The 19,250-nt window shown below is 47.9% G+C and overlaps 1 protein-coding gene across 4 annotated transcripts in view; it reads right to left on the bottom strand.

The window, feature by feature from the left end:
• The window catches only part of Fgd1 (FYVE, RhoGEF and PH domain containing 1), a 66,273-nt gene extending 48,721 nt beyond the window's left edge, over positions 1-17,552 (bottom strand). For 2 of the 4 annotated variants that reach the window (XM_070040393.1, XM_070040394.1), the window contains exon 1: positions 17,190-17,552. In XM_070040393.1, coding sequence (XP_069896494.1) covers positions 17,190-17,496 — 307 coding nt within the window. In that variant the 5' untranslated portion in view covers positions 17,497-17,552. Of the gene's footprint in view, positions 1-5,014; positions 5,134-17,189 lie in introns of those variants that run through there. The other 2 variants (XM_070040395.1, XM_070040396.1) reach the window with 2 other exon arrangements.
• Positions 17,553-19,250: the final 1,698 nt, after the last annotated feature.

Raw genomic sequence — 19,250 nt, 5'->3', positions numbered from 1 at the left:
CAGTTTTGGGGCTTGAACTCAGGGCCTGGGTACTGTCTCTGGACTTCTTTTGTTCAAGGCTAGCACTTTACCACTTGAGCTACAGTACTACTTCTGGCTTTTTCTGTGTATGTGGTACTGAGAAATCAAACCCAGGGCTTTATGCATGCTAGGCAAGGACTCTACCACTAAGCCACATTCCCAGCCCCCTGATTTGTTTTTTTGTCGGTTGTGGTGCCTGAACTCTGGGCCTTGGTGCTGTCCATGAGCCTCTTTGTGCTCAAGGCTAGGGCTCTACCACTTGAGCCACAGCACCACTTTTTCTGCTTATGTGCTGCTGAGGAATTGAACCCAAGGCCTCATGCATGCAAAGCAAGCACTCTACCACTGAGCCACCTTCCCAGCCCCAAACCCCTGATTTTTTAAGGCATTATTTGGCTGGGCACTGCTGGCTCATGCCTTTAATCTTAGTTGCTCTGAAGGCTGATATCTGAGGATAGTGGTTCGAAGTTACCTCAGGCAGACAAAAGAAAAAGCCAGAAGTGAAGCTGTGACTCAATGGTAAAGCTCCAGCTTTGGGGGTGAGGGTGAGAGGAAAGCCAATAGAGATAGCACAAAGTCCCAATTCCAGCACCAAAAGATATCCCAGCCATATAAAGTAAGGACAGTTCCATAGAAGCCCTTCCCCAAAATGAATGATCTCTATGTAAATGAAGGAATTGGACAAAATGGAAGGCAGTACAGATAAAATAGAGTAACCACTGTTTCATAAAGTAAGATTCCAACAGTAACATTTACACCGTATTACAATGGTGAGTGAATTGAAACCCTTGGCACAACTACTTAAAGGCAATTTTAAAAATTAGAATAAAAAATATATACTCTTCATTGATGGTGGCAGTGGCTCAAATCTATAATTATAGCTACTCAGGAGACTGAGATCTGAGGATTGCTGTTTAAAGCCAGTCCAGGCAGGAAAGTCAGTGGGACTCTTCAATTAGCCACCAGAAGTGGCGCTGTAGCTCAAGTGGTAGAGCAGCACTTGCCTTGAGCTGAATTGCTCAGGGACAGTACCCAGGACCGACACACACACACACACACACACACACACACACACACACACACACACACACACACACACACACACACACACACACACACACACACACACACACACACACACACACACACACACACACACACACACACACACACACACACACACACTCTCTCTCTCTCTCTCTCTCTCTCTCTCTCTCTCTCTCTCTCTCTCTCTCTCTCTCTCTCTCTCTCTCTTTCTCTCTCTCTCTCTCTTTCTCTCTCTCTCTCTAATTAGAACGGCTGGGAGCTAGTGGCTCACACATGTAGTCCTAGTACATAGGAGACTAAGAACTGAGGTTCATGGGCCAGCCTGGGCAGAAAAGTCTATAAGACTCTCATCTCCAATTAACCACCAAAAAAGCTGGAAGTGGAACTGTGGATCAAGTGGTAGAGTACTAGCCTTGAGCACAAAGGTTCAAGGACAGTGCTGAAGCCCTAAGTTCAAATCCCAGGACTGAAACAAATAAATTAGAATTATATCATGTAATTAATTGACTTCAGAATTTGGCCTGTTTCTGAATAAATAAAATGCCTAAAATGTGTTATGTTTGACTGCGCTAATATTAAAAACTTGTCTAGATTTATACTGTTTTTCGAAAAACACAAGATAAACCACACACTTAAAAGGAATGCTGGGGACTGGGAGAAACTGCAGAGCACATGCCTCACTAATGTAAGAACAGTAGCTCCTCCCCTCATATAGTTAGTACTTTGCAGGAATAGGGCCCTGTATTGTTAGATCTCCTAGTATTTCAAGAGAATCCAGAAATATGGCTTTTTATATGTAATCTCTCTCTCCCACTCTCCCACTCTCTTCCCCCCCCCCACTTCCTCTTTGGTGCTTGTATAAGGGTGGCCAGGGCATTGACCCTTAGCTTTTTAGCTCAAGGCTGGTGCTCTACCACTAGAGACAAAGCTTCCTTCTAGCTTTTTGCTGATTAACTGAAGATGCATCTTATAGACTTTCTTGTCTAGGCTGGCTTTGAACCTCAATCCTCAGATCTTAGTATCCTGAATAGCTAGGATTATAGGTGTGAGCCACCAGTGCCCAGCCCTAATTATTTCTTTAAAAGTTGTTTTTGGGGGCTGGGAAGGTGGCTCAGTGGTAGAGCACTTGCCTTGCATGCTCGAGGCCCTGGGTTCCATTCCTCAGCAACACATAAGAAAAAAAGCCGGAAGTGGTGCTATGGCTCAAGTGGTAGAGTGCTAGCCTTGAGCTGAAGAGCTGAGGGACAGCGCCCAGGCCCAGAGTTCAGGCCCCACAACTGGACCCCCCAAAAAAAAAAAAGTTGTTTTTGGTAGTATTGGAGTTTGAACTCAAGACAGACAAGATTCTTCCATTGGCACCACTTTTGCAAGTCTTTTGTGTTGATTTTTAAAGATAGGATCTCCCTTTATGGCTGGGCCAACCTGAGCTGAAATCCTATTTGTGCTTCCCTGTGTAGCTGGGATAACAGGTGCACACCATCACACCCAACCAGACTTAAGATGGGGTCTCTCAAATTTTTCTGAGATTCCCCTACTCTAAGCACTAGGATCACAAGATTGAGCTCACTACAACCAGGTCAAATGTAACTTCTCAAACAAATACAACTTGCAGCCATCACATCCCAATATCTGAGTTACAGTCCATAAAGATCCTTCTATCTCTACTGTTTATGTTTTTCCTTATGTGAAATGCTCTGGTCCTTGGAGACCAGCTATGGAGGCCCCTTGTCCCACACCTTAGGCCTGAGCAGGGCCAGGAAGCTGGTTCATGCAGTACTTATTAGTGTCCTGAAATGGAATTTTCTTTTTGCTCTGTCCTGCTCAGAGAGATCAGCTTCTGTCTGTGTAGAATACCTACAGAAGACAGCATGGGATCAAAGAACAGTCAGAATTCTTAGGAGCTTGGCAATGGTGGCTCATGCCTGTAATCCTAGCTATTCAGGAGTTGAGATCTGAGGACCAAAGTTCAAAGCCAGCCTAAGCAGAAAATCCATGAAATTATCTCCAACTAACCAGCAGAAAGTCAGAAGTGGAGGTGTGGCTCAAATGGTAGAACACTAGTCTTCACTAGCAAAAAAAAGCCAAGTAAGTGAGAGAAGTCATAAGTTCCAGTACACACACACACACACACACACACACACACACACACACACACACACACACACACACACACACACACACACACACACACACACACACACACACACACACACACACACACACACACACACACACTGAATTCTTTGGAACTCAAGCTGTATTTTTTTTCAGTAGAGGACAGGAGGTAGAAAAATTCAATTGCTAGTTGAATATCTACTTAGGCTAAGCGTTATGTTCGTCTTCCTAACAACTCTGTTCCATTTTACAGATAAAGAAACCAAGGTACAGCTGGGAATATGGCTCAGTGGTAGAGCGCTTGCCTTGAATGCATGCGGCCATAGGTTCAATTCCTCAGCACCACATAAGCAGAAAACAGCCAGAAGTGGCACTGTGGCTTAAGTGGTAGGGCACTAACCTTGAGCTGAAGAGCTGAGGGACAGCGCTCAGGCCCAGAATTCAAGCCCCATGACCAATTTAAAAAAAAGAAAAAAAAAAGAAAGAAAGAAACCAAGGTACAAAGCAGCAAAATAACTAGCTTGAGGTAATTGTGTTAGGGCTAGATTCTAAGTATGTCTGTGTCTAGTATCACAAAACCTATTTTCAGAAACTACTGAAAAAAAGTCACATGTGGAGGGGGAATGGAAAAGACTTTTAAAGAAGATGGCTTTTGCCAGGTGCTGGTGGCTCATACCTGTAATCCTGGCTACTCAGGAGGCTAAGACCTGAGGATCACGGTTTGAAGCCAGCCCAGGAAGGAAAGTCTGTGAGACTCTTAACTTTTCCAATTAACCACCAGAAAACCAGAACTGGTGCTGTGGCTCAAAGGTAGAGTGCTCACTTTGAGCTGAAAAGCCTTGACTGAAAAAGTTCAGGAACACTGTGTAGGCCTTGAGTTCAAACCCCACAACCAACAAAAGAAAAATTAAAAGATGTCCTTTACCTGAGCAGTCCATGATAAAATGTAAAATTTTCATATATATATGTATACCTATACATACATACATACATACATACATACATACATACATACATATATATATATATATATATATATATATATATATATATATAGAGAGAGAGAGAGAGAGAGAGAGAGAGAGAGAGAGAGAGAGAAAATGGTCCTGGGAAGAAAAGTATAGGGGGTGTGGATGAAACGTGTTTCAGGGACAGAGTGCTTGATTTATCAGATGGTTTTAAGGCAGAAAGAAGGGGCAGGAAAAGCCAAAATAAGTAAGTAGGTGGCACTCTTCATGACAATCAAGAGGCAGAGACAATCTGAGGACCATTGTTCAAGCTAGCCTGGGCAGATAAATCCTAGAGACTTATCTCCAATAACCAGCAAAAGGCCTAAACTGGAAGAGTGGCTCAAGTGGTAGACTACCAGCTATGAGTAAAAGAACCAAGCAAAAGATCGATAAAAGGGGTGATATTCATAAAAAATGCATGTACGCTAAACTGGTAAGTTGAGTTGAAACCCTCTGTACAACTACTTAAATAATCATTTAAAATTTGAAGTAAGACTGAGGGCCAGAGCTCAAGCCCCAGTACTAGCACACACACAAAAATAGACAGAGACAAACATGAATATAGACTAGACAGATACCGAGACAAACTAACCAACACATAAGATCTACAGAGAACCATAAGCAGAAGTATCTATAGACTTAGAAATAAAATAACATATAATCTGGAATGCACAACACATAGACCCCAAGACACATGTGGTTATACAGAAATATTCAAACTTACACCTAGGCATACAGAAATAAAAATATTAAGATACACAAAACAGACCTGTGGGGACAAAAACACCCCCCCCACACACACAAACATAACAGCACACAACTACCCCAGATGAGAAGCTGTCCGTCCTTCTTCCAGTCCCAGTCGCTTGATTGCTGTGAAGGCTGGCCACCTCCTCCTTGCTTCTCTGGACCAGAGGCCAGAGAAGGACATGGAGGGGGGAGGGTGTAGCTCCACCCCTGGGAGGAGCTGGGGACTTCAGAGGACAGGAAGGGAAGGGAGTGGAGCTGCAGCAGGGAGCACTGGGGGCAGTAATTAGCCAGTTCTGGGGCTGCCACGCTGGCTGGGATTCCCCTCCCTGGGAGGACAAAGCTACTAGGGGGATGGTCCCTGCCTCTACCTCAGGGACCTCCAAGCCCACTCATCTCCTCTCTCATCTATGAGAGGCCTGGACAAGGAGACAGGAAAACTAGAGGCCCCGCGATATCCGTAGAGGAAGACAGAAGAAGGAAGGGGACAAGTCAGAAAGGAGACAGATAAAAAAAAGTCTGAGTAGGGCCCTGAGAATAACTGGAGGAGGCAGGCACAGAAAGGCAATGGGACAGGAACAAGAGGTCAGGCCTGGGCCAAGAACTGGACGTGACTACAATATGTCCTGCCTGAGGCTGTGAACTTGGCTGATAGCAGTTCAATCCTTATTGCCCTAGGCAGAGGAATTAACAACCCCACTTTACAGGTGAGGAACTGAGGTGACTTGCTTAAAGTCACCTGAAATTTCGGAAGTTGGCAGAGCTGGGGGGAAGGGCTTTCCCCATCGCCAGAGACAAAGGTCCAAACAGAGACCTTCTCTGAAGGTATTCTGCCCCCTAAAGAGGAGAGGTCAAGGAAACTGAGAGACTCACCCTAAATGATGCACAGTGAGACAGAGCCATGCTTTTTCCTGCTGCCCCCTCCCCAGCTGCCCCAGGGAGGGTGGGATAGGGGCCTCATCTACACCTGGAATGCATTAGGTAAGGAGGCCAAGACCAGGGGAGCTGGGAAGAGGCTGGAAGGAAAGCAGGGAAGGTGAAGGCAAAAGGCCCAGTGTGGGCGGTGGTGGTGGCAGCGGCGGCAGTAGCAGCGGCGGCGGCGGCGGCGGCAGGCAGGCAGGCAGGCAGGCAGGCAGGCAGCGGCAGTAGTGAGGCTCAACAAGGCAAGGGCCTAGCAGGCCAGGCGGAAGAGCTGCCAGCTGCGGCTCCCATGGGCCAACCCTGCCAGTCCCGCCTTTTCCCACTGTCCACAGGCCCCTTCCTTTGGTGAATTTAACTCCTTCCCTGCACAGGCCATGGGGTAGCTGGGACAGACAAAGACACCTGAGCTCTAAGCCACACACACCTATGCTCCCCAGTTTCTTGTCCTTACTCTGGGCCTCCTGATTAGACACAGCTGAGGCCTGTGTGAGGTGCTGTCACCTCCTTTTTTTGCCGGTCCTGGGGGCTTAAACTCAGGGCCTGGGCACTGCCCCTGAACTTCTTTTTGCTCAAGGCTAGCACTCTACCACTTTGAACCACAGTACCACTTCCGGCTTTTTCTGTTTATGTGGTACTGAGGAATTGAACCCAGGTCCTCAAGCATGCTAGGCAAGCACTCTACCACTGAGCCACATTCCCAGCCCATCTTCCTGGAACCTCCTCAGACTCCCTGCATCCTAAAAAAAACATATCCCAATCTCCTGACTTCCCCCATCCCAGAGACAATACCTCCAATCAACCAATGTCCTAGATGGGTGTTGTGTTCTCCACCAGTCTTCTATCATCTTTATTCACAGAGAGTCCCCAAGTCCTGAGAGGGCTCTGCAATCTACGCAGTTGCAGGCTCCCAACCTCCTTACTGGTTTTCCCCCATCCTCAGGGCCTTCTACCATTCCCTTTCAATTCCTTCAGCCTTGCCATGGGCAACCCTTGCCTTCGGATGAACTCCAAACTCCTGAGCACAGGGACAAAGCTGGCCTAAGCAGAGAAATACTTCCCAGCCCCCACCCCCAGGCCACAATGGCCTCTTGTCTGTTCCTCGAAAGTGCTCTCTTCCGCCCTGGGGCTTTGGCACATGTCATTCCCAAGGTCTGAACAGCTTTTCTACTTTCTCCTTACCTCTGGACTCCTACTTTATCCTTCAGGTCTCAACACAAGGATCTTCCCAGCCCCCTTCCCTTGTGATCTGGTGGCATCTGTGCTAAGAATTCATCCCTGAGGACAGGCATACCTGACAGCACTGAGTCCAACACATAGTAGGCATTCAATGGACACATTAAAGAGATATTCTCCTTCCTCTTTGCTTTCTCTCTCCTATGTTTTTTCTGTGCTGATCCTGGGGCTTGAACTCAGGACCTGGGCACTGTCCTTGAGCTTTAGTGCTCAAGGCTAGCACTCTACCACTTTGAGCCACAACTCCACTTCTGGCTTTTTGGTAGTTAATCAGAAATAAGAGTCTCAACTAGGCACCAGTGGCTCATACTGCAATCCTAGCTACTCAGGAGGCTGAGACTCTTATCTCTAAATAACCACCAGAAAACTAGAAATGGGGCTAGTAGCTCAAAGTGATAAGAGTGCTAGCCTTGAGCTAAAAAGTTCAGAAACAGAGTTCAGACCTTGAGTTCTAGCCCCAAGACTAACAAAAGAAAAAAAAAGAATATAAAGAATCTCATGAACTTTCTGGTGGGGATGGCTTTGAATCTTTATCCTCAGATCTCAGCCTCCTAACTAGCTAGGATTACAAGTGTGCACCACTGTAATCCTTGTACATTTGCTCACCAAGTGTTTATAGTTGCCAAATTATATGCCAGACAAATGTATGAATGATATGAAAATAGGGGAACTTTCATCTCCCTGAGCAGAGATGAAGGTCAAGAGACACAAAAATCAATCAGTAACAGAGCCAGGGGTGCTGAGACTCCTTTGGCTGCTGGCTTATATCCTTGTCTCCAGGTGTTCTGGAGGTGTGATGCCTTCCAGGCTGAAGGTGAATTGATTGTTCCAAATGTATCTGCTCTCTTCAGATGAGGGAACTTCAATCAGAGAGGCTAGCCAACAGCAGACTGTGCTTTCTGCCCTCATTCCAGACATGTCTTAGCTCCACCCAGCCAGTGTCTGGCCAGCTCCAGATCTGCCTAAGGCATTTAGCTAAGTGGTCCCCAGAAAGGTATATCCATAGATGGTGTCTGTCCAGGGTTACTATTAGTTGCCATTCACCTTTTGTGGGATGTGGCCCTAGCTGGGCCCTCCCCCAGGGGGAGGATACCAGAAAGGGCTGAAGAGTATGAGGAAGGATATGTGCCAACTATTCACACTAGGAAACTTCTATTATTTGTGTGCTTTTTTTTCATCAGTACTAGAGCTTGAACTCAGGGCTTCATGCTCTCTATTTGACTTTTTCTTTTTTGTTCAAAGCTGGTATTTTAGCATTTGAGCCACCACTCCATTTCTGGCTACTTGCTAGTTAATTACAGAAAGATTCTCAGGACTTTGAACCTTGATCCTCAGATCTCAGCCTCTTGTGTAGCTAGGATTACAGGCATGAACCACCAGTGCCCAAGCCAATTCTTTTCTTTTCTTGTGTTAGTATTGGTGCTTAAACTCGGGACTTTGCACTTCTGGCTTTTTTTGTGTGCTAGTACAGGGGCTTGAACTCAGGGCCTGAGTATTTTCTCTGAGCTTTTATGTTCAGGCTGTAACCCTACCACTTGAGCCACATGTCCAATTCTGGCTTTTGGATGGTTAATTGGAGATAAGAAATCTCATGGATTTTTCTTAGAAATAAGAGTTTCAAGCCAGGAGCTAGTAGCTCATGCCTGTAATCTAGCTACTCAGAAGGCTGAGATCTGAGAATCACAGTTCAAAGCCAGCCAGGGCAGGAAAGTCCATGAAACTCTTATCTCCAATAAACCACCAGAGAACCAGAAGTGACGCTGTGACTCCAAGTGGTAGAATGCTAGCCTTGATATTAAAAAAAAACAAAAACAAAAACAGTGACTGTGCCCAAGCCCTGAGTTCAATACCCACAACCAACAAAAACAAAAGTCTCATGGACTTTCCTGCTCCTGCGGGCTTAAAACCCTTATCCTTAGATCCTAGTGCAGGTGTGAACCACTGGTCTCAGTGTGTGATTTTTTGTGTGTGTGCTGGTACGGGGCATGAACTCAGGGCTTTGTGCTCTTGCTTAGCTTTTTAACTCAAGGCTGGAGCTCTAGCACTTGTGCCATACCTCCACTTTCTACTTCTGGCTTTTTTGCTGTTTAATTGGAGATAAGTCTCTCATATTTGTCTGTCTTTGAGGCTTTGATCCATAATCCTCTATTTCAGCCTCCAGAGTAGCTAGGATTATAAGCTGCCATCATCTAAATGGAAACATCAACTCCTTTAGTCCTATCTGGGGAAGTCTTTAGCATAGCTACCCAGAAACTTTACAAACTATAATGTGTGTTTAGAAGGCCCCAGATGACAAAAAAAAAGTCTTTTTCCCCCTCAAACACATTCCAGTAATCTCAACTACTGCTCTCCAAAAATCTCTCTCACAGCCTACCACCCATTCCTGTCCTAAGGGCATCCTTCTCCTTTCTACAACCAAACTTCATCTGAGCCCTCTTAAGAGGCCCTAGAATATCAAGACATCACACACATCTACTTTACCAATATTTAATTGTCTTTCAGTGTTTCCTCAATTCTTTGCAATAACCAATGACTACCCCCCACCTCCAGTATGTAAAATGGGTCTTAGCTCCACAAAAATAATGCTTTATAAGTTGTTACCCCAAAGAAACTTGTGTGTGTGTGTGCGTGCGCACGCGCCAATTCTGGGGGCTTGAATTCTGGGCCTCACCCTCTTACATAGATCTTTTTTCTCAAGGCTGGTGCCCTACTACTTGAATGATGAGTCTAGTTCTGGCTTTTTGGTGGTTAACTAGAGATCAGCGTCTCATGGACTCTTCTGACTGAGCTGGCTTCAAACCCAGATTTTCAGATCGCAGCCTCTTGAGTAGCTAGGACTATAGGTATGAGCCACTGGCATCTGGCTTCCCAAGAGTCATTTCTAAGGCAAAGTTTGGGCAAGTAGTGAATGTATGTTTTGAATGATTCTAGTGAGCTCACTACCTTCAAATATGCAAATGGCCACCAGGCATTGGTGGTTCACACCTATAATTCTAGTTACTCAAGAGGCTGAGATCTGAGGATCATGGTTTAAAGCCAGCCCAAGCAGAAAAGCCCGTGAGATTCTTATCTCCAATAAATTGCTACTAAAAAAAGAAAAAAAGAAAACCAGAAGTAGAGTTTCGGGCTCAAGTGGTAGAGCGCTGGCCTAGAGGAAAAGCTCAGGGATAGTGCCCAGGTCCTGAGTTCAAATCCCAGGACTGGCATACACACAAAAAATGATGCCAATGGACCTCAGGCCATGCACACTCTCCCCATGTGCCACCAGGAGGGCCATCGTATATGCTGATGGTAAAAAGTCCCAAACATTAGTCTCAGGCCTCTTCTCTGACGTTTCAAATCCTGCAAACAAATGCTTGCTGGTCATCACCTCGATGTCTCCCCTCACCCTGCCCCCGACCAGATTCTTCAAATTCAGTATACCTCAAATATAACTTGCTATTTTCCTTTATGTCTGTTCCTTCTCTTGAAGATAGATGGCCTCACTATTATCCATATGGTTACTATAGTTGGTTTTAGAAAGCAACTCAGAAACATTCTTTTACAGCTTCTATTTTTTTTTGTCTGAGACTAGGACTTGAAGTTGGTACTCATTAAGCTAGTGCTCTACCAACTGAACCATAGTGCCATTTCTTCCCCCCGCTTCTACATCTAACACATTACCAAGGCCTGTCCATGTTAGTACTCAAATGTTTCTCTCTCTCTCTCTCTCTCTCTCTCTCTCTCTCTCTCTCTCTCTCTCTCTCTCTCTCTCTCTCTCTCTCTCTCTCTCTCTCTCTCTCTCTCTCGTGTGTGTGTGTGCCAGTAATGGGGCTTGAACTCAGACCCTTGTGCTCTTACTTAATCTCTCAAGACAGTTGCTTTACCACTGAACCACAGCTCCACTTCTGGCTTTTTCATGGTTACTTAGAAATAAGAGTCCCAGGGACTCAGCTAGCCCTGCCTGGGCTAGCTTCAAACATAATCATCCGATCTCAGATCCTGAATAGGTAAGATTCCACATTTGAGCCACCAGCATCCAGGTCCTAACTGATTATTACACCTTCTTTCCTCACTATCCAGAATGCAACCTGAGCTTCCATGGCCTCTCATTGCTATGGCTAAAACCCCTACTCATGCTTCAGCTTCCATTCTTGCATTCCTTTCACCCATTCTCCATATGCACCTCTGGAAAGCCTTCAAACCCCCACATTTGAGCACATCATCTCCCTGTTATAAGCCCTCCAATGATTACTGTTTGCCCTAGCAGAGAAAAACTCTTTGTCAGCTTATCCTTCCATCCTTCCCACTACCAGTGCCCCATGTCTCCATGCCTTTGCTCCCATCTTTGAACTGAGCTACCTTCTGTGTGTTCCTGTCTAGCTCTACACTCCTTCCTTGTCAGTACTCTGGGGCTCTTCCTTTGGGCTGGGCCCCATGATAGTAGGATTTCTTCTGCATAGAGGTCTCAAACGACCAGCCTTCTAACTTAAAACTTCCAAATGGCAGCTACAACAGCTGGGGATAAAGGTAAACTGAGGGAGCCAGTGTTTGCACCTATGCCTGCGAAGATCCATTCTACCTTAGATCTCTTATCTCTCTTTCAGTCTGGGGATAAGTTGAAGGAGACCCATGTAGGGACATGGAAAGGGGACTTTAGAGAGAGAGTCTAATGCTGACTTATGGCACTAAATAACTAAATAAGTGCTTCCCTGGGCCTCTCCTGTGTCAACTGCAAAAAGAGCTAGGGTATGGATCAGACACCTGGAATCTTTTGAAACTAGATTCTTGGATTTTAACTCCCAAAATATTTTTTTGGGGGGGTGGGGGTCCGATGTGGGGCCTGAACTCTGGGCCTGGGCGCTGTCCCTCAGCTCTTCAGCTCAAGGCTAACACTCTACCACTTGAGCGACAGCGCCACTTCCGGCTTTTTTTCCCCCCTGCTTATGTGATGCTGAGGAATCAAACCCAGGGCCTCATGCATGCAAGGCAAGCGCTCTACCACTAAGCCACCTTCCCAGCCCCTAACTCCCAAGATTTTGGAGCCTTGAGGTAGAGCAAGAAATTGTTTTAAGGTCAAGAAGGAATTCTGATGCTCACTCAGTTTGGGAAACCCAGGTTCAGACAGTGTCTGAGGACTTTTCCAGTTTCAAATTAACTCTTTTTTTTTGCCAGTCTTGGGGCTTGAACTCTGAGCTTGGGCACCATCCCTGAGCTCCTTTTGCTCAAGGCTACCACTCTACCACTTGAGCCACAGTGCCACTTCTGGCTTTTTCTGTTTATGTGGTACTGAGGAATTGAACCCAAGGCTTCATGCATGCTAGACAAGCACTCCATCACTAAGCCACATTCCCAGCCCCCAAATTTAACTCTTAAAGGTCTCGAAAGGTGCCCCAGGCTCTAAATCAGAAGGAACCAGCCTCATTTGTCCTCCTGCATTGGCTCAATTTCCCAAAATATCTATGAAACTGTTCTAGCATCAGGTGCAATGCCTGTGTGCATGTGTGTGTGTGTGTGTGCGCGTGCACGCACACACATGCATGCACATGCACATGTGCATATATGCCTATGCCAGTACTGGGACTTGAGCTCAGGGCCTTATACTCTTGCTTTTTTTGCTCTAGGCTGGTGCTCTACCATTCGGGCCATACCTCACTTCCAGTTTTTTGTGTGTTGGTCCTGGAACTTGAACTTGAGGCTTAGACACTGTCTTTGAGCTGTTCTTCAAAGCTATCACTCTACCACTTGAACCACATTCCTGCTTTTTGGTGGTTAACTGGATATAAGAGTTTCATGAACTTTCCTGCCTGGATTGGCTTTGACCCATAATCCTCAGATTTCATCCTCCTAAGAAGTTTGGATTGCAAGTATGACTACCAGTACCTGGCTGTTTCCAGCTTTTTTTTTTTTTTTTTTTTTTTTTGCCAGTCCCGGGGCTTGAACTCTGGGCCTGGGCACTGTTCCTGAGTTTCTTTTGCTTTAGGCTAGTGCTCTACCACATGAGCCACAGCGCCACTTCCAGCTTTTTCTGTGTATATGGTACTGATGAATAGAACCCAGGGCTTCATGTATGCTAGGCAAACACTCTACCACTAAGCCACATTCCCAGCTCCGTTTCCAGCTTTTTGATGCTTAAGTGGAAAAAAAAAAAAGTCTCACAGACTTTGCTGCCTGGGCTGGTTTTGAATTTTGATCCTCAGATCTCAGCCTCCTAAGTATCTAGGATTACAGTCATGAGCCACCAGTGCTTGATGCATGTCTTCGACTGAGTTGGGATCTGGCTCTAAGGTTCTTCCAACCATGTGGAAGAACAATGGAGGTCTCAACCCTAGAGAGTAGAGTAGGACTCCTCCAAATCCCTATGCAAAAACTTGTACTTGGGAAGTCCTTTCCAACACTCTCTGGCATCTCACTGAGTTATTCCAGTGACCTAATGAAGCTTTAGGTATTATCAACCTGGAAAATAGGCATAATACCAATGGTACCTCCCGCTAACAGGAATGGAACAGGATAACTAAAACACAAAGAAGTTGGAGGCAATTTAAGCCTCTCCACAGGGATAAGATATAATTATTATTGTAGAAATCCCCCCTTACTGACAAAGGGTGAACAAATGCAGCAGTAGTACTCACTATGTTGAAAAGAAACTATACAACTTGTGGGTGAGGACAGGAAGGAAAACCTAGGAGAAAGTGAGGGAAGGGGTGACACTGGCACTGGATACTGACCAAAAAGAAATTTACTCTTTCCTTGACTTATATAACTGTAACCCATCAGTACCTCACTTTTATAATAACAGTAAAATTTGTTTTCAAAAGTTCCCCCCCTCCCAGCCAGGATGGGCCAGTAGGCTCAAATTGTAGCAGTTCAATTTAAAAAGCTTCAGTAATCTGAGAGAGGAAGTTAGCAGGCACAGGGAAATCTTAACATGTGGATAAAAATGCTTCAACCCTTTAATTGAAGTTCAGGAATACCTCTCCTTCCTTTACACACACACACACACACACACACACACACACACGCACACGCACACGCACACGCACACGCACGCCCTGCCCTCTTTGGGCCAATTATAGGAAAGTCCCGTGGAGAGAGAAGCAAGCCACTTGTGCCTACCCCTGGGTTGGCTGGGCAATGGGGGAGGCGGGCCTCTCACAACCCATGCTGCTGTGAATCACATGGCCCAGTGCCCGCCTTGCCAGGGCTTGAGTAATTCCTCCACCTCCTCCTCACAAGGGTTTCTCTCTTATTATTTTATTTTAGTTCTTAAATTCTTGGTTGCTGAGGATTTATACCATTTTGTAGGCTGCAGGCTTTGAAACCAGTATATATCTCCTAGACTCCTCAATTCTCTAGATGAGGAAATTGAGGTTCACTCCAATGAGTGAACCAGGGGTCACACAGTGAGTCAGTCTGGAATGGCTGAATGGGAGTCTAGATCTTTCCCTGACAAATCTTGTTTTGGATTAAAAACAAAAAGATCCCAGCCATGCAATTACAGAGGCAAGGACTTTATTGGGGGAAAGGATCCTGAGAATTCACATTGTGTTGCTTTGTAGGGGAGAAAGAAGGGAAGTGGTGTGAGGAAGGTATTGTGATTCGTAATTTGGAAGGATTGGTGGAGCAGGAAGTCATACTCAGAATCACCACCAATGCTGGGCTGGTGGCTCATTCCCGTAATCCTAGATACTCAAGAGGTTGAGATCTGGGCTGGGAATGTGGCTTAGTGGTAGAATGCTTGCCTAGCATGCATGAAACCTTGGGTTCGATTCCTCAGTACCACATAAACAGAAAAAGCCAGAAGTAGTGCTGTGGCTCAAGTGGCAGAGTGCTAGCCTTGAGCAAAAAAAAAAAAAAAAAAAAAAAAAAAAGAAGAAGCTCAGAACAGAACCCAGGCCCTGAGTTCAAGCCCCAGAACTGGCAAAAAAGAGGTGGAGATCTGCGGATGCTGGTTCAAAGCCAGTCTAGGTATAAAAGTACTTAAGACTCTTATGTAACTAGCAAAAAGCTGCCAGAAGTAGAGGTGTGGCTCAAGTGGTAGAGCACTAACTTTGCATAGGAAAACACTAAGCAAGAGCACAAGGCCCTGAGTTCAAGCCCCAGTAACAGAAAAAAAAAAAAAAAGGATTACCACCAAGTATGGATCAGAGACACCAGAGACCAGGTGTCTAGACATTCCCAGCTATTGTCTGCTAGACCAAGAGTACAGGGAAGGCAGAACTCTTCAATACTAGTTACGGAGAATCTATTCAGCACCTTTAGTATCATCTGTTCCGGAATTTACTCAATAAGATCTTACTGAGTACCTACTGGATGCTAGGCTCAGTGCCAGTTGCTAGGGATATGATTGAGAACAAAGCAGACTCCATCCCCTTGCCCTCAAGGAGTTCACATTCTAGTAGACAAAGGCAGCCAATAAACAAGGATATATATCCAACAGGGTCACTTCAGATTGTATTAAAATGCAAGGATCGAAGCACACTGGCAGCTGTGAGGGAGAGTCACAAGAGGCCCTACTTAAAAGTGGTTGGGGAAGGTCTTTAGGAGGTGACATTTGAGCTGAGACCCGAAAGATGAGGAGCAAGCCAGGTGGGAGGGCTGGGGGAAAAGCTACAGGCAGAAGGCAAAGCAAATGCAAAGACTCATGTACAGTGGGAGTGTTGTGGGTGTTTGGGGATCTGGAAGACGGCACTACAGTAAAGTGAGTATGAGTAGCCCCCTCCACACAGCATCTGTCAAGGGGAGTTTGGAAAGGCAGCAGAAGCAAGAAGCCAGGCACAGCATGAAAAGGGCCTGTCGTCAGCTGGCTATCTCAAGCCTACAAGGAGGGAGCGCCTGAAACGTCTAGAGGTTCCATCCATAACTAGCCCAAGAACACAAGCAAGGGGACACATCCTGCCCACACTTTCTGCTTGACTACTGCTACAGTCCCAATGACCTGTGGAGTTTAGGCTGTGAGCCACAGAAGCCTCTAGAGACTTCAGTCCCGGTAGAAGATAGAGCAGATGCACAGTCTTTTTACTATGGCTCTTGGGCTCAGGCCTACATGAAAACATCTCCCAGATGGAAGAGGTCCCACTAGGCTCCTCAGAAACTTCGGGCAGTGCAAATGCCTCTCCAGGTCTGTGGCCCCAGGCCTGACCTAGATGTGCTCCACCTATACAAATCCGAGCAACTATTCCGATTTATCCTCACAAACAACCTCCTGGCCCAGCAGCCCACCAGCTCTGTTCAAACTGCCTTCTGCTTCCTCTGACCTTTCTGCTGTCTTCCCTACTTCTCAGTCCCCAGCCCTCTCTTCCAGCCTGATCTCCCCCATCTTTCCCTCTCCCATCAGCACCTTCTACTCCTTCCTTCCCCTGTCCTCCCGCCACATACAGCTGGCAAAACCCCAATTTTTGTCAATCCTCCCCCCCACCTCTCTCTTTCCACTCATACTTCAGGGCTGTTGAGTAGTACAGGAGAAAAATCACATAAGCAGAAGGCTTGGCACTACTTCCATGATCTCCAGCCTCAGTTTGGGGAAGCAGAAAGATCACAGACTTTGGACTCAGATCTGCTTTTGAATCCTGGGTCCATACTAGCTGTGTGACCTTGGGCAAGTTATTTGACTTCTCTGAGCCTCATTTTCTGTATTACAATGCGTGGCTAATGATACCAACATAGAAATGAGAGCCCATGCAAAGCACCCAGTTTAGTGCCATGCACAATGTAGGTGGTTGGCTAATGGGAGATTTCTTTTCTCCTGTTCCCCCAACTAAAACCCTGCTGTTTCCCAACCGCATCCTCACTGCTGTCTTGCAATCTGCCCCCCCCCCCTCCTTTCTTGGAGTGTTTCCTCTCCCATTAGCCTCAGCAGTTACAGGAGAAGGGAGCCACGGGAGTTGGCGGTGGGGGGGGGGGGCACAAGGGAGACAGAAGAGGAGACAGAGGTTGGAAGGACTGAACTGGATGGAAGGCCCAGAAATAAGGGAAGGAATGGGGATTGAGAGGGCCCAAGGGGCCAGGGTGAGCAGGCCAGCTCCTCTGTGGAGCTTAAAGCGAGCGCCCCAGAACAAGAACCCGTTCCCAGTACCAGGCCCATAGCCCGGCTCCCATGCTGTCTGGATCACTCACCAGGCCGAGACTGTGAGCCCTCCAGGTGGTAGGAGAAGCGCAGGGCCCGATGGTGCTGTGGACTGGGGCCGCAGGGCAAGACCCGGGGCCCTGGAACAGCACCCAGGCAGACGTCCGAGGGTCCAGCAAACTGGGGATCCAGGGGGGCTCCCAGAGCCGAGCCAGAGCCTCGGCGCACCGGCAGTCGGGGTTCCAAAGCTCCAGGGTCCGAGTCGGCACAGGCCAGTGGAGCGGCGCCGGGGGGATTTGGGGCCGGGTGTTCGGGATCCGAAGGCCCGGCGCCCCCCGGGGCTCGGTGGCCAAGCATGGTCCGGGCCTGGGCGCGGGGCCCGGGCTCCCCGCTTGGCTCCAGCTCCTGGGGCGGAGGCGCGGGCGGAGGAGGCCCGGCGCCCGGCGGAGCAGCGGCCTCAGGCTCGGGGGGCGGGGCTGCGGGATCAGCCCCACAGCGGAGACTGGAGCCCCCGACCCGGGCCAGCAGCCGTGGCAGCGATGGCAGTAGCAGCAGCAGCCGCGGCCACTGCCGCTGCCTTGCCAGGCATCGCCGGCCCTGGCCCCAAGCGGGGAGTGGGTTTGGCGAGGCCGGGGGGAGGGGGGAGACGCTGGGGAGCGCTGTCTACGCGGCTGCGGCTGGGCGAGGGTCGGGGGGCTGCAGTGGGCGCGGGCTCTCGGATGGACGGCGAGCCACTTCCGTGATTCTGGGGCGAGTAGCCACTGGGATCCGAGTGTGGGGGTCTCTTCTTTCTCCCCGAATGGGAATCGATCTGGGTTCTCCTGGATGGTCGGAAAGGGTTCTTCCTCCCGCCGCAGCGGAGGCTGGGGGCGGAGGAGGAGGGGAGGGGTGGAGAAGGGAGGGAAGAGAAGACTGCGATGGCCTGGGGGCGCGCGTGTACGCCTCGCGCTGGAGCTGCGGGGGTCGCCTTCAGCCAGTCCTCGAAGACGAAGCTCCAGCCATGGGGGCAGAAGAACGGCCTCGATCCGGCCCTACTGTCCTCAGTCTGGGTCTCTTGGCGGCGGGCGGGAAGAAGTCCTGGGAAGGGGGGTGGGGAGGCGGGAGTCGTCGCTGAGGCAGCCGCAGCCACAGCGGCGCTGGGACCCAGTTACCGGGGCCCCACCCCCTCGCCCGGGATTTGCAATTGACCACGCCCCCTCGCTTGGGCCAGCTTCACTCCACGCTGCAAACACCCTCTGGGCCCTCAGGCTCCTTATAAATCCTCACCTCCTACCCCCACCCATCAGCTTGCCTTTCCTGTCTCTCCCTGGTACCCCCCCCACCATGCACGTTCCTAGACTCAACCCCTTAAATCTGTCCATTTGCCTTTCCCATCTCTCCCTGGTCCGCCTCCCCCCCCCCCCCCCCGTGCCGTGCTAGGCTCCTAGGGTCAACCCCCCCAAATCTGTCCATCTGTCCCATTTCAGGTCTTCTTTGGCTCTCCCATCACCCTCTTTTCCAGAAGCCTTGCCACATGTTCTAGAGTTTCCCTAGGGCTTGGCTCTAGCAGACCTGTCTTTTATACTCTTCCAGACATCACAGCCCCTTACCAATAGCCTCAGTTCCCCATCACAAACTTGGATAAGTCCAACTGTCCATCTTTTCTATGCCTGGGCCCAAGCAGCTAAACATTGCTGGAGAAAACCATTCAACTTCATAGATATGTGCCACATTAAACCCATTTTCTAGCTTCTATGAGGCTATCCGTGCTGACCCCACAACCCTTCTAAGTCACCATTACACTCTTAATCATCTCTCTCCCATTCTCCCCAGTGGTCATATAAAACCTTCCCTCTCCTTGGCTTCCTAATTTCTCCATCTACCCCACTACCCCTCAGCAGATAACCCTTACCTCCTATTCCATATAGCAAACAAGCCATCAAAAAGAAGTGCTTGACTTCTTGCACCGAGTTTAGAAATTTGTCCCTTGCTCCTCAACAGAATCTGAACATATTCAGTCTAAAGACAAGCAATTACCAAAACGTCTTTTTATCCAACCACCCTTCTCTCTTTTCCTTTTCTACAGACTTTTCAAGACTTTCCAACACTCAACTATCTTCATTTTTCCACTT

This window comes from Dipodomys merriami, unplaced genomic scaffold (genome assembly GCF_024711535.1).
Source record: "Dipodomys merriami isolate MVZ:Mamm:240054 unplaced genomic scaffold, mDipMer1.0.p SCAF_3, whole genome shotgun sequence".
Lineage (NCBI taxonomy): Eukaryota > Metazoa > Chordata > Mammalia > Rodentia > Heteromyidae > Dipodomys > Dipodomys merriami.
Note: the sequence above shows the minus strand (reverse complement) of the source record. Positions and strands in the feature narration are given on the sequence as shown.